Source organism: Lolium rigidum, chromosome 7 (assembly GCF_022539505.1).
Source record: "Lolium rigidum isolate FL_2022 chromosome 7, APGP_CSIRO_Lrig_0.1, whole genome shotgun sequence".
Taxonomy (NCBI): domain Eukaryota; kingdom Viridiplantae; phylum Streptophyta; class Magnoliopsida; order Poales; family Poaceae; genus Lolium; species Lolium rigidum.
Genome location: NC_061514.1, coordinates 361,300,268 through 361,314,243, shown reverse-complemented (window position 1 = coordinate 361,314,243; position 13,976 = coordinate 361,300,268). Strand labels below are relative to the sequence as shown.

The following is a 13,976-nucleotide window of genomic DNA, read 5'->3' as shown; positions in this document are numbered from 1 at the left end:
TAGGTGAACCATAGTTTATAGGCTTTGGGCTTGACAAAGTAAACGCTAGTTTTATTCCGCATTTGTTAAGCCCATCTCGTAAAAGTTTTAAATCGCCTATTCACCCCCCCCCTCTAGGCGACATCCGTGTCCTTTCAGACGCTTCATGGTTGTGTGAGGCTTCATCAACACGGTTCATTGCCTTGAGCCTCTTTCCGGCTTTGGCCATGCTTTCATTGGCGGCCACATAGGAGACTAGATCATCGGAGTTGAGATCGGCACTCTTGGTCATGATTTGCAAGTTGAGTGCAAGGTTGGTGTCTTCTTGTTTGACGGCAATCATAGCAATGACCTTGGATTTTATGAAGGCTTCGTTCATCTCGAAGCCGTCATTGTACTTCTCGAGCACCAAGTCCCTTGACCCTTACTTTCGAGCACCAAGCCTAGCATAGGCATCGGATACGGATTCTCCATCTCGAATCATGAACTGGTGGGCCTCTTGCTTTGCGGTCTCATAAAGAGCTGATTGGATCAAATCGGTTCCCTCTTGGAGTACTACGATCCGATCCCACAACTCTTTAGCGGAGACAATGTCATCGACTTGATCAAGAAGCTTGCGGTTGATGCCACTTCTAATCTTTTCACGTGCGGATGCATTGAGTTGACGGTTGTAGAACTCGGTGGAGGTCAACCGAGTAGGATCTTGTGGGTCCCGATGTCCATGAACAATGAGCTCCCATAGCTCCACACCTGCAGTCGCGAATATGAGATTCCATAGCAGATTTCCAATGTGGAAAGTGAGTTCCATCGTAATGGGGAACGGTCCCACTATGGTTTATATGAGGCATGGGTGAAGTGTTTCCGGGATAGTCATGGTTAACATCATGGTAGGTTTCCTTAGAGGCCGAAGCCCCACTAGGAGTTCCACCCGCGAGTTAGGTTCTTAAGCATGGCGGTCATTTTCGTCATTTGGTTTTGTAGCTCATCCTCCTTTTTCTTCTTCTCGGCATCATATGCCAAGAATCTAGATTTCATCTCTTTAACCGAAAGGTTAGAGTCGTCATCTAGACCCTCGAAGAGTTTATCCATCTCACTCTTAAGGCGGTGAAGCCCTTAATAAGAGTCCGGGCTACGATACCAATTGAAAGTATAGAGATGGTAAACCTAGAGGGGGGGTGAATAGGTTTCTACAAATTTTAATTCTTTCTTTGCAATATTAGGCTTTGCGGAATATAAAGATGAGCCTAATGCAAACTAGGTGAAGCAACCTATATGAAGATACAACTATCTCGAGCACGAAGGCTCTCTTAGGCAGTTTAAATCACAAGTAAGGAGTTCGGTTAGAGATAACCGATAGCACGCGGAGACGAGGATGTATTCCCGTGTTCCCTTGCTTTGCAACAAGGTACGTCACGTTTGGAGGGGTGGAGGTCCCACGAAGGATTCCCCACGCCACGAAGGCTCACCCTATTCTCCGGAGCCTATCCCACGAAGGAATAGCTCACTCACTTGTGGTAGACTTTGAGGTAGCCTCCAAACCTTCACAATCTTGCCCGGAGCAAATCCACGAGCTCGGATGCTTCCGGACTCCTCTTGCCCACCTAGGGTTTCCAAGGAACCCTAGGAAGCAAGCTTCTCGATGAATACAAGGGGGAATGAGATTTGGCTTGGTAGAACAGTAGATCGGGTCCTCCTCTAGTGATTCCCCGGAGGGATTTGAGTTTGGGTGGAGGAGGAGGGAGATCGGAGGCTTTTGGTGTTTCTAACAATGGAGTGAGAGAGAGAGAGCTTAAGAACATCTTGTAGTATGTTGCCTAACCCTTCCAAGGTAGAAGAAGGGGTATTTATAGTGTTCTTCAAAATCTGGCCGTTGCCACTTGCCACCTCAGCATTTTTCCTCGACAAACCCGGTTGACCGGGCCACAGACCGGACAGCCCGGTTGAGAGGCCGGTCAGACCGGACCACAGACCGGACAGCCCGGTCGTGAGGCCGGTCAGACCGGATCAGTGACCGGGGCTCCTTTGCGTCGTCCTGGCGCTTCTCCGGTTGGTGGCCGGTTGGTTGCCCGGTCTCCGACCGGTCGGCCGGACGGAGCGCCGGACCCGCCGGTCAAGAGCCCGTTGGCCGGGCGCAAACCGGATCTACTGGTTCCTCCTTTGGAGCCCGGTTTCCGACCGGTTGACCGGCCAGCACGCCGGACTGGCCGGTTGCTTGGCCCGGTTGGACCGGGCTGGTGACCGGATTTCTCCTGTAACCCCTTTTTGATTGTTGTTGAAATGGGGGTCTCCTTTAGCCTTCTTGTTCCTTTGATACACCATTTACGCCTCATTGCCTAATACCTGAGATTATCCTTATAAACATATTAGGCCAAATACTTTAGCACGGTGTCATCGTTACCAAAATAATGGATAAGGGTGAAATACCCTTACATCTCCACGTTTGGTTCCTGGGATTCAGATGCTTCCTATTTTATGATGGGATTCATGGGCTTCTTCTTGGATATGTACCATGGATATCCACCACCTAGACCTGATAAGGCATACCCATATTCAAAATGCCGAGTTTAATTCTTGGAAAGCAATCTTCCTTCAGGAACTAAGATTGCTGGTGCATAGAATGAAGAAGAAGCATGTAAATTCTCTCAAGGAATGGATTCAATCTTTAAGTTAGTGTTTGTTTTAGGTTTCTCTTTGTTTCTCTTTTTTGTGAGAGTTTCTCACTCTCTTCTTTTGTAATTATGGATGTTTTTATATTAAATTAATAAAAATTGCAGGGGGCTTTTGCCCACTGTTTTACTTCAAAAAAAAGGCATACCCATATCAATAAGCAAGCAATATTATTTATATTTGAATTCTGAACACATAGGCATGCTACATACAATATGATTTCGATACCATGTACAAAACACATATTTTTTTGGAGGGATAACCATTGACCCCATAACAATATGTGCATATTTTACGAGGGATGAGCACCGCCCACGTGCTAGCTAGAGTAGAAAAACTTCTCGCTGACATCTCACACACTCTAGAACAATGTGTTTAGTTACACCTAAACTTGATATATGCAATATATTCATCACTTTAGAAAGCTCATTATATATCCAAAGGATAAACTCAAAACAATGCACCAAAGAATTAATTTGTAGACTAGTGTGAGACTTTTGATATCCTTAACATTAGGGTGAATCTCCATGTAACAAACATTCTCGTAAACATTCCAAACTAGGGAAACAGATTGCAAAATTATCCCTTCAATTTTGCACAAAAGAAGTATTTGTATTCATTAACATCAAGAATATGTGACAGACAAGTATCTTAAAAGAAGTGTTCCTTTTATGTTAAATATACTTTTTAAACGTGAAATGGTATTATAATATAATATATCGAAAGAGAATGAATAAGAAATAACATGTAGTCAGTAACATGATGAGATACGACGATAAAGTAAAAAAGTTTAATACAAACAAACGAGAATGATTGATTTTAGAGCGGTGACAGGAACATGACTCCCTCTATGTAGCAACAAATTAGACTAGCATGTAACAATACGATCAAATAAAGTGGTCATCAGGTTGGCAATTGAAAATATAACAATTTCTCCAAAATTGTATCAATACAAACTCACACTAACTTGTTTTGTTTCAAAATTGTTGTTCCGACCGAGATCACTTAGCCGTAAATGTTACCTTTGTTGTACAATCATATTGTTTAACAAATAATGTAGGGCTTTGAGATTGCGCTCTTTGAATTTTGCACCTCTCAATAGTGTATATTTGATATTATTAGTTTAGTAAATCGATGTCATCCAACGGCACAAGGACAACAAAGGTCGTTGAGGATGAAACCACTGAACGCAGGGGGATTTTACAATTTGCCACACTTTTGTTTGCACTTTTATTATTTGCCACACCATGTGCCACTAAAATGTGGTGGACTTGTGGCAAATAGTAGAATTTAAGGGAAATCGTGTTACAAATAATAAAATTATCTGTGAAACATCACCTACCAATCAATCTTCTTCTTAAGCAATCCAATCAATCAATCTGAGGGAAAAAAATGAGCAGATTATCTGAGCCTGCTTTCATTCCCAAAGCCCAAACTCGAATGTGCTCTCCCCGTGATGGTCTCATGGACTTGGAAGGCTACTAAAAAATGATGCAGTCCTCATTAGCACTTGGATTGAGCCCACAAAAACACGGCCCAACCACCGTCGCCGATTCTATAACTGGAAGGTGTTTAGAGTCCACCAACGTTCCGAAGGAGCATTAACGCGATCCAGATTGGGTGCAGCTCACACCAAATCTCCGTAATAAATGCTCGCCACACGATCCCACCCGTGCAACCGCCATCGAACGGCCCACACGCTCTCCGGGACATTAATTACCCTCCTTTGATATATTTCTGGAGAGAGATAATAACCTTCCAAATTAAATTAAAATCCTTGGTTGGTATCCGACGCGGACGCTCCTCGCCTTGTGCTGACGCTGGCAGACAGCGGGGCCCACGTGACACTCCTCATAACCCCACCCGCACCCCATCTATCGCAGAACCAGTAACCGCACTCCCCCCCACTCCGATCTCCCAATCCCTCGCCGGAACCCTAGCCCGCCGCCGCCGCCGCCATGCCGCCGCGCCGCTCCAAGGGCACGGCCAAGGCCACCGACGACGAGCCCGTAGAGGAGGCCGCCCAGGTCGACGCCATGTCCGAAGATGAGGCCGACGCCGAGGAGGAGTCCTCGGCGAGCGGAGCCGAGGAATCCGGCGGCGAGGAAGCCGCCGAGCCCAAGGCCGAGGAGATGGACGCGGAAGCCGGCGACACCAAGGCCGAGGAGATGGGCGCCGAGCCCGAAGCCAATGGGGCAGATGCGGGGCAGGCCAAGGTAGAGGCGACGGACGCCAAGGCTGAAGCGGAAGTCGACGAGAGCGGCTCCGACCGCGAAGCAGATGCTGATCCAGAGCCGGAAGTAGAGGAATCCGACGGGGAGGCTGAAGAGCAGGCCGCTGCGGCGGGAGGGGAAGCCGCTGAAACCGACGGCGAGGATGAAGAAGAAGAAGAGGCCGCCGCCGCCGCCGCGGGAGAAGAGGAAGCCGCTGAGGCTGGCGGCGAGGCCGAGGAGGACGGGGCGGATTCCGATCCCGAAGGCGAGGGCACCGACGCCGCGGAGGAATCTCCCCCGCCCTCCCCTCCAGCCCGCGGCCGCCGCCGCAAGCGAGCGGCCACGCCTGAGCCGGATGACGAGGAGGAGGAGACGCCCGTGCCCCCGCGCAGGCGGCGGCGCCGCCGCAAAGCGGGGGAGCGCGGGGACTCCCCGCCGCCGCTGCCGGACGACCTCCGGTGCCGCAGGAGCGATGGCAAGAAGTGGCGCTGCTCGGCTCGTTCGCTCCCCACCGTCAGCTTCTGCGAGTACCACTACGCCAGGGCTAGCAAGGGCAAGAAGCCGCCGGCCGACGGGGAGGTCCTTGCCGTGGCTCTGCAGCGGCAGAAGAAGAACAAGAGGAAGGGGAGGAGACGCCTGAATCTCACGCCGGAATCGCCCAAGGCCACCAAGGATCTCCCCAATGGGTTGATGACTATCTCGCCGGGGAGCAGCGGGGCTGTAGGCTCGCCTGTCATGACAAAGGTGGGAGTGGATATTCCCGCTCCAATCCGGCGGTGCTACCGGTCCAAGAACGCCGACCCAGTGCCTGTTGGCCCTGTCAAGGTTACCTAGCTAATCTTTCACTATTCTCGGTTCATTAATGGTTTGATTTGCATTGTGTAGTTTTGTGCTCAACCTGTTTTTTTTTTTTTTTTTGCATCTGTATGGAATTAGGTTGTTCCTCGTGCAATGAGTAAAGCAAAGGAGGCACAGATGTCCTGCCACCGTTGCGGATTGAAGAAGGTCGCGCGCGTTGTCAAGTGCAACAACTGTGAAAACAACTACTTCTGCAACAGCTGCATCAATAAATGGTTAGTTCTTTTTTATTGTTTAACAGTGCTTTATCATTTTGCTTAGTGGACTCGCTGAATTCATCATGTTATGCAATATGCATGCTTTCAACCATCATGTCATATGAACTTGGTTTATCCTAATAATTATTAAATAACTAGAAGAATGATTTTTGAGTCTTAGGTTTACATTCTGTGTAGTAGTTATTTACAGTTTGCAGAGGAGCTGAGGCTGAGGGAGTGGCATACATTTGCACCATGTTATGAATTACATTTTCTCTTGTAGGGTTTGCATGCTATTCCATTTGATTACTTATTGCAGGGGAAAACTAGTGATGAACATTTGGTTGAGTTACTGGATTATTATATTCCCCTTGGTTGCGCTAGGCCCATGTTTTTTTACCTAATCATCAAGTACCAGTAACGCACAGTAGCTTATTGTGATATGATCTGCTAGATAGACAAGATTCATATTTCATTCTGCTCTGTGATTGCTTCAAATAGTAGGGGTACTGTTTGAGCTAAAGCTGATTAATTTTTATTATTTTGGATGTTTCAACAAATCAACGTTATTTTTAGTATAATTTAGAGCTGTCAAGCTCTCACATTTGATTTCTCTATTTTGTATTTTGGGCTTGTACCTTGAGGATTTAACTTGATTTTTCTTATCTGCTCTGGACGACTTCAGGAAACTTTTGTTGTATTGAAAATCATGTTATACTACTGTATTTTTAGAGGCCCAGTTTGGTATGTCTCCAGTAAAATACTAGCAATTTCTCCTACCATGCTGTATTTGGAGGATATAAGGCACATTATTACAGTAGCTTTGCTTCTTTTATTTAGTATTTTCTTCTGAAAGTTGGCTACCTAGGTTCAATATATCGCCAATAATTCAAATAAACTCCAATCATATCATGAATAAACTTTACATTACAAACCCATAGATTACTCTCCACTTAGGTAGAGTGGTGGGCATGATGATGTGTTCCCTACTTCCCTAGGTACATTATCTGTTTGCAAATTCATGAATTGAACCCTAGATTGTAGAAACTAAGGATATTACAACACTTTCAAAGTGCATATCGGATATCTACTTCTATATATATATATTGGTTGACAATAAGAGTTATCTTCGTTGATGACATAAGATCAGGCATATCTCATGAGCAACAGAAGTAGAGTTCTGTGGCCCTAGACAGGCTCAGTCTAAGTATTCATCTTTTGTACAATTCTTTTATTCTAAGAGATCAATTTTGTTTCTGGATCAGTACATGCATCTATTTATGTATTCGCTTTAGAGCTGTCTACCATAATATGTTTTATGCATTTTAAGCGTTCTTCTGTTTGATGACGGAGGGACATATAATTTCTCTCGTTAAAGCTGCTTAGTTGGTGAAGAATCCACTCTACTTAAAAGTGTATCTAATCTTTGCAAAAAAGCTGACTGAGAACCAGTAATGCGGCTTCCATTGAATTTGAACGCATTGCTTGATGTAATTGGATCCAATTGCTAACTATGTTGCGATATGGGCATGTGTGCATCTTGTTCTAGTCAACCTTTTTCCTGACTGTTTAGCACACTGCAGGTATTCTGGGATATCTAGGAAGGATATCAAGATGCAATGTCCAGTTTGCCGTGGCCGCTGTGATTGTAAAAGGTGCAACCTTGGCCTGACTAAGCACAAGGTTGGTTTTTACTAGATAACTGATGATGGTTAATGTAGCGATATCAATTTATTTATTATTCTCGTTTGTGCCTCGAATCTACAGGAACTAATCAGGATTAAAATCTGCAACCACCAATTGTACAAGCTTTTACCGTTGAAGCTTAACCAGGAACAGCTTGATGAATTGGAAATAGAAGCTAAGATACAAGGTATGTTAGTGCAATTCGTTTGTTAGAAGTATCACATGTTCAGTACTGATGAATTGTTCTACTTTTAATTAGGAACAAAAATATCCAATATCCGTGTCCAGGTAGCTGAAGACGACCAGAGTGGGTCACTTTACTGGTAAGGTCTTACACCTGTTATTGTTCTGATCTACATATGAGCTAGTAGCTTGAATCCCAATCTGACTAAATTCAGTCCTCGGTTCACAATTATCATCTTTATATATACTCAACATTGAGTACTTCACTCTTGAAATGTATCAAGAGTTACATGTCTCTTTTGTCATCTATATGTTAGTCGTTCGACTCAAATGTTATCACAAGTTTAGCAGCATATTGTCTAGTTGTTTTCTTTATCTGCATTTCGAATCAGAGTTGGTGTTGAATGGCAGGTTGCATCACACTTCTCCCTCCTTGCCTCCCTCCTTTACGTTCTGAACAGATCAAAGTATCTCTTGTATATAAAAAATCCTTCTTTTCTAGCATATGCAATATTAATACAATATTTAATATAGTGTAATGTTGGAATAATTATTAATTACCCTAAGAGAAGAAGTATTTGTTGTGTTAAGCATGAATATACCATTGATAAACGTAGCAAAGCATAGGGAATGTAGCTTCCATTATGTTGTCCAGATCCCTTTGTTTACAAAGGTTTAATAATTTATGGTGTCCCCTGCACGGCCTTACATTCAAGGATCTTAAGGAGAAATCTTAGTTGTTTTGCATTTTGTAGATTTGGCTTGTTTGTATTTATTATCCAGCAAGCCTCTTATATGCTACTTTTTTACTTTGTTTACCAAATGCATAGTTGTTATACACAATTTCTCATCTGATCAGGGATAATTTTTTGTAACAGTAATAACTGTAAGCTGTCCGTGCACGAAGTCTTACGAAGCTGCCCAAGATGCCCTTTTAAGCTGTGCCTAGGTTGCTGTCAGAAGATGCGTGAGGGAAATATGTCTGGCAGCACCCCTGAAGATAAATTTACGCAACGACTGTTGCAGCAAGAGTCAGCCCATGAGGATGGCAGCATTAGTTGCCCTTCCATTGAGTTGGGTGGCTGTGGGGATGATTCTCAACTAAACTTGATATATGCATCCCCATCTGACCAGCCTGAGGAACTCAGTTCAGGAGACGAGCTAGATGCTCCAGGCAATCATTCAGGAGTTCAAGATGATCAACCTCATTCCTCTCCTTTAGCAGAGAGTAATGGTGCTAGATTGTCCGGTGACCAGCAGGAATCCATGTCCACATAATTGCTGAAGATGTTGCAGTTATCCATTCATCTTTCAGGTGTGAGTGTCATAACTTGCGGGATTGGATATGGTCTGAAGTCGGTAGAGGTTAGATTGCCCAATCTAGTGTGTGATTATCGGCTAGTGCAGCCATTGATTTTAGGTCTGTGACCTGTTGGGGATATTCTCAAGTAATTCTTCCATGCTGTTTGTCTTTTGTTTAGACATTATGCTGGTTACCAGTGTAAATAGGGCATGACTTTATTTGTCATCGGTAGAAAGCTGGTTGAAGCTTTGTATCAGTCGTTCTGTCATTAAATTTAGAAAGCTGTCTGTACTCTATTGGCTATTGTCGTGTTTGGAAAGTGTCGTATGCTATTGGATTATTAGTAGTCTTCTGAAATAAACATTACTGTGGGATAGCTACATTGAATATGTATTCCTGATTTCTGGCCCAGTCATTGATCTTTCTAGTATGCAATACACTTTTGTTCTAGTGGTCGTGTTACCGTGAAGTCAGCTTTGCGATTGTATACAAGGTAGTATATTGTACAGAAGATTAGAGCCCCGGAAGCAGGCTGGCTGCATCATCTGCCCCACGTTAGGAAGTTTGAGCCCCTAATCACGGCATTTAACTGCGGTAATATCGCCATGCTGTTCGTCAGCGCAAGGAAGGTTGCACATCAACAAATGGCAGTCAGTGTGGCAAGTCTCGGATACAATCGGCATTGGCCTCGACATGGCAGCTCCATGCGCCAATTTGAGCGAGGCTTTCGCCACTGTACACTAAACGCGATCAACTGAGCATTCTAAAAGAAAGTTTTGCCAGAAGAGCCAGTTTGAAATAATTCAAATCTGACCAAGGTGTATGTTGCCTGCCAAATGATGATAGGATATTGAACTGGACTTATCCTTTCGTACATAGCTAGATACACACAAAATATGTCTTGTGTGATTTTAATAAATATATTTAGGAGAAACTAAAATAGGGTTTGCCATTTTTGAAGGTTTAGGGCAGAAAAATAGAACAATTCAGGGAAATATTCCTAATAGGAAATCAATTCTAATTGCATACATTGGCTTCATATTTCCCATAGATTATCTACTGGATTTATTAGGATTTAAGAAGCAACAAAAATAGGGGTTCCTTTGTAAGCCTTGAATAAAGGGATTTCTATAATAAGAAAAGTGCTATTTCCCCATATACGTAACGAAAACTCTATTTTTCAACCGGCTGTAGCATCAACCGTTTGCTTTTGTCTTGTTCTTGTCACCACCATGCTCCTGACCCCGGTGTGTTGCATGCGAGGATTGCTGTAGGGGATGAGTAGCTAGTGCATGCAATCCATGCAAATATTACCTCCATTCAAATGAATAAGACTTATACTATTTTAAAAAATTCAAACAATGTAAGGGTTGACCAAGTTTTTGCAAAAGTCATTAACATGTAAAATACAAAACTAAAATAATTAGAGCATCTCCAACAGTGATCCCCAAGTAGTAGCCGGTAGCACATATGCCGGCTACGTTTGGGGGTCGCCGGCAACAAGTGCCGGTCAAAAAGTTCGAAACCTCCACACCAATACTTCCCCATAGCCGCTCCCGATAGAAAAGAGATCCCAAAACCAACGTGGAAGTGGCGTCGGTTTGGTGCCGGCGACCCCGATAGCCTCCCTTAACATAGGGGTTGGTTGGGACTCACCGGCTATTTTATTGGGCTCGGGATGACGTTGACTTCGTATGGTGGTCGCTGGTGTGAGCACTTTATCTCACTAGGACCCCCAAATCGCCGGCTTACTCGGCGACCAGGACTTTCCGTTTGAGCGGCCACCGCCGTCTCGTCGTCGAACACGGCAGCCGCCGGCATCTCCACAGGATGACGATGATGAGGAGGACTACAACGCGCTGGCCTACCACAACGAGGAGGCCAAAGACGACATCGACGACTTCGTTGCCTGCATTTTCCACGAATGGCAGGCGGCCATGGCGGAGGGCCGGAAGTTCGACTTCCCGGTGACGATGATCGACGACGACATCAAGAGGCTCGGCGTCCTCGTCTCGGAGGTGGATCGACCGGTGCAGCCGCCGCTGCCCCTGTACGCCATCGACATCATGCCGCCGGATCTCACGGAGGAAGAGGCTCTACAACAGCCGCTCTAGAACTTGGCCCCGCAACCGTGCCACCCCCACCTCCACCACGAGCGTACAATCTGTGGGCTGCTCCACCTCCACCACCGGCGTTAAATCCGTGGGCTGCTCCACCTCCACCTCCACTTCCCCGCCAGTTGCCAACTGACCGTGGCTGACACCGGATTTCGTCGTGCTCGATGACAACGACAAGGAGTAGATGCAGGCGTCGTGTTAGTTTTTTTTTATTTTCCTCTCTTCACTATGTAAATTATGGTTTTATGCTGAAAAAAAGGCAAAACCTAAAAAAAATGGGTCGTGCCGCTTGGCACCCCGATGAAAAAGATGCGTGATCGATTTCGACCATTTAGGATAACGCAAACGGACGGCGTATTTAGGATGACGCAAACGGACGGCGTAGAGAATTGGTTATGTACAAACGCCTAACAAACTAAAACATTGTTTGGACGGTCTAACTAATTCATGGATAAAGAAAACTTGGTTTTCGTAATACCCATAATCTGCATTTTTGGAAAAACGAGTCTGAGACGTTTTTGTAAAAGCTTGTTTTAGCTAAACTCGATTTCCCTGAGGAGACGATGCTGCAAGTGGCATGCGGAGGGAGTGTTGAGGGAACGCTTCCCTCTCATTTTCAGCATATGTGAGAACGACATGATTTCGGTGGTCCAAGCTTGCTTGAGGCAGGACCCTTTACGACTCAGGCGAACCCTTGACGCTAACGGGCGAGCGGAATGGGACCTGGTTATGGACTTGATTGAGCACACTCAGCTCTCCACCGGAGCGGATAAGATCTCCTGGTCGTTTGAGCCCTTTGGGGTGTACTCGGTCAGTTCGATGTACCTTGCGCTGTCTAGGGGGGCGTCGGTGGTCCACTTGAGGGATATGTGGGCGGCCAAACTCCCTCTTAAGATTCGCATTTTCACTTGGCAACTGGCGCTCAACCGTCTCCCTACCCGAGAGGCGCTAGCTCATCGTTGGGGACCATCAGATGGGCGATGTGCGCTCTGCGGCAAAGTTCGGTTGGAGTGTGGTTCGCCAAATGCTAGGTTGCAGATGGAGCTCCTCCTCCTTTCCTCAATTCTTTCACATTCTCTCAACCTTTGCGGGCAGATCCCGTCGGTGTATTTGGGCCCTTTTTGCTGCCTTATGTTGGTCGCTTTGGAAAGTGCGCAACCGACACATTTTTCAGGCTAAGGTGCTCCGACAACCCACTGACGTCGTTTATATCTGGATCACTCTTTTGCAGCAATGGTCGCCAGCGGCGCGGCCACAGGACAAGACAGGATTGACGCTTCTGGTGGAAAAGCTCTGTGATGCCTCGAGGACGTAGGGAGTTGGCTGACGAGGGGTTGGCCTCTATCTCCATGGTTCCGTGCTCTCCGTTACTTGTAGGATGTTTTATCTTTTGGCTAAGCTGTTAGGCCTCAGCATGTAATGAACCTTTGAATTTGGTGTGGGTTTTATTAATTTAAAGTCGGGCAAGTCTTTGACTTTTATCTAAAAAGGATTCTGCAATGGCAGTCTATCATCCCGGCCGCCCGCTCGAGGAGGATGCCAACCTCTAGACCGCCATCTCGCCGGAAGCGTCGGATGCCACCGGCGTACGAGTGTACCCTGGCAAGGATGGAGCATGGACTCGGAGGTGGCATTGTCGCCGGGAAACATGGCCGTGCTCAAGGAGGAAGACAAGTTGGTATGCAGTCTAGCCGGACGGGAACACCCGGTCCAGGAGGTAGGAGGGAAATTGAATACGCAGCTGACGTTGTCGCCGTGAAACATAACCATGGCGGCGCTCAAGGAGGAGGACGAGTTGTGACATCGTCTTGCCGGATGGGAAAACCTCGCCATACCTCTCTAGGAGGGAGGAGGGAGAATGGATACGAAGTTGACGCTGTCGCCCTGAAACATGGCGGCGCTCAAGGAACGAGTTCGGCCGTCGTCTTGCCGGACGCGCCGCCGCCGGATGGGAACTTGGGAAGACTTCCCTGTACACCGGCCAGAAGGGAGGATGAGGCATGGGCGCAGAGCTCGCGCTGACATCAGGGAACATGGCGGCGGTCGAGCCATCAAGGGCGACGACGAGTTCCCGGCCGCCGTCCCCGTCTCCGTCCCCGTCCGTATTTCTAATTTCCTACCTCGTATGCAAGACGATTTCTCCCAGTCCGTGAACCAAACGCGATTTTCTTTGAACCTAATCTTAACAGAAAAGTAAATAAAACTGGTTTTCCTAAAAATCCGATCAAAACTCGTTTTCTTAAAACTGATCTCTAATCTACGCTAGCCAAACAACCACAAACGGACGGCGCACACGTCGGCCCGTTGGGGACATGCTGTGGCATGAAACTCGGGGTCTCTGTTTAAGAAAAAGAAGGAAACTCGGGATGCGCATTGTAAATAGCCCGTCTCTCTCGCCTTCTGTTCCTTGAACGAGCCACGATTTCCGTCTCACAGTAAAAAAAACGAGTAACGACTTTCGTCACCCCAGATTCAAGTCATCTCTCCCTTGTGCAATCTACTAGTCTAGATCTCATCTGGCCAGCACAAAACGAAATATATATCCCCCTCGCGCGCCTCTCTGCTAGTCTCCGTCAACAGTATCTCCTTCCTCAGCCTCCTGCCGTTGACTGCAAACTTTATCATGTGAACATCCCATCGATCCTCATGCCCGCAGATCGATATCCTGCAATGCCCCGGGCTGAACTCTTATGTTGAACAATTTTCTTGTTTTGTTGTTGCCAAGTAAAGGGACGGGAGTGGTGCCAGCAATGGGGGCGACGGCGGCTGGTCG

General features: G+C 46.3%; 1 protein-coding gene across 1 annotated transcript; it reads left to right on the top strand.

Moving 5' to 3' along the window:
* Positions 1–2,488: 2,488 nt before the first annotated feature.
* LOC124673664 lies at positions 2,489–9,543 on the top strand. Its single transcript, XM_047209698.1, has 7 exons — positions 2,489–2,611; positions 4,587–5,684; positions 5,796–5,932; positions 7,498–7,597; positions 7,682–7,787; positions 7,860–7,923; positions 8,662–9,543. The coding sequence occupies exons 1-7, from the start codon at positions 2,489–2,491 to the stop codon at positions 9,059–9,061; spliced, it is 2,028 nt and encodes a 675-aa protein (XP_047065654.1). The 3' UTR covers positions 9,062–9,543.
* The last annotated feature ends 4,433 nt before the right edge of the window (positions 9,544–13,976 follow it).

Coding starts and splice junctions, on each gene's coding strand:
- LOC124673664 (XM_047209698.1), top strand. CDS start 2,489: ATGGATATCCACCACCTAGACCTGATAAGGCATACCCATATTCAAAAT. Junction 5,685..5,795: donor TGCCTGTTGGCCCTGTCAAG/GTTACCTAGCTA, acceptor GTATGGAATTAG/GTTGTTCCTCGTGCAATGAG. Junction 7,924..8,661: donor CAGAGTGGGTCACTTTACTG/GTAAGGTCTTAC, acceptor TTTTTGTAACAG/TAATAACTGTAAGCTGTCCG.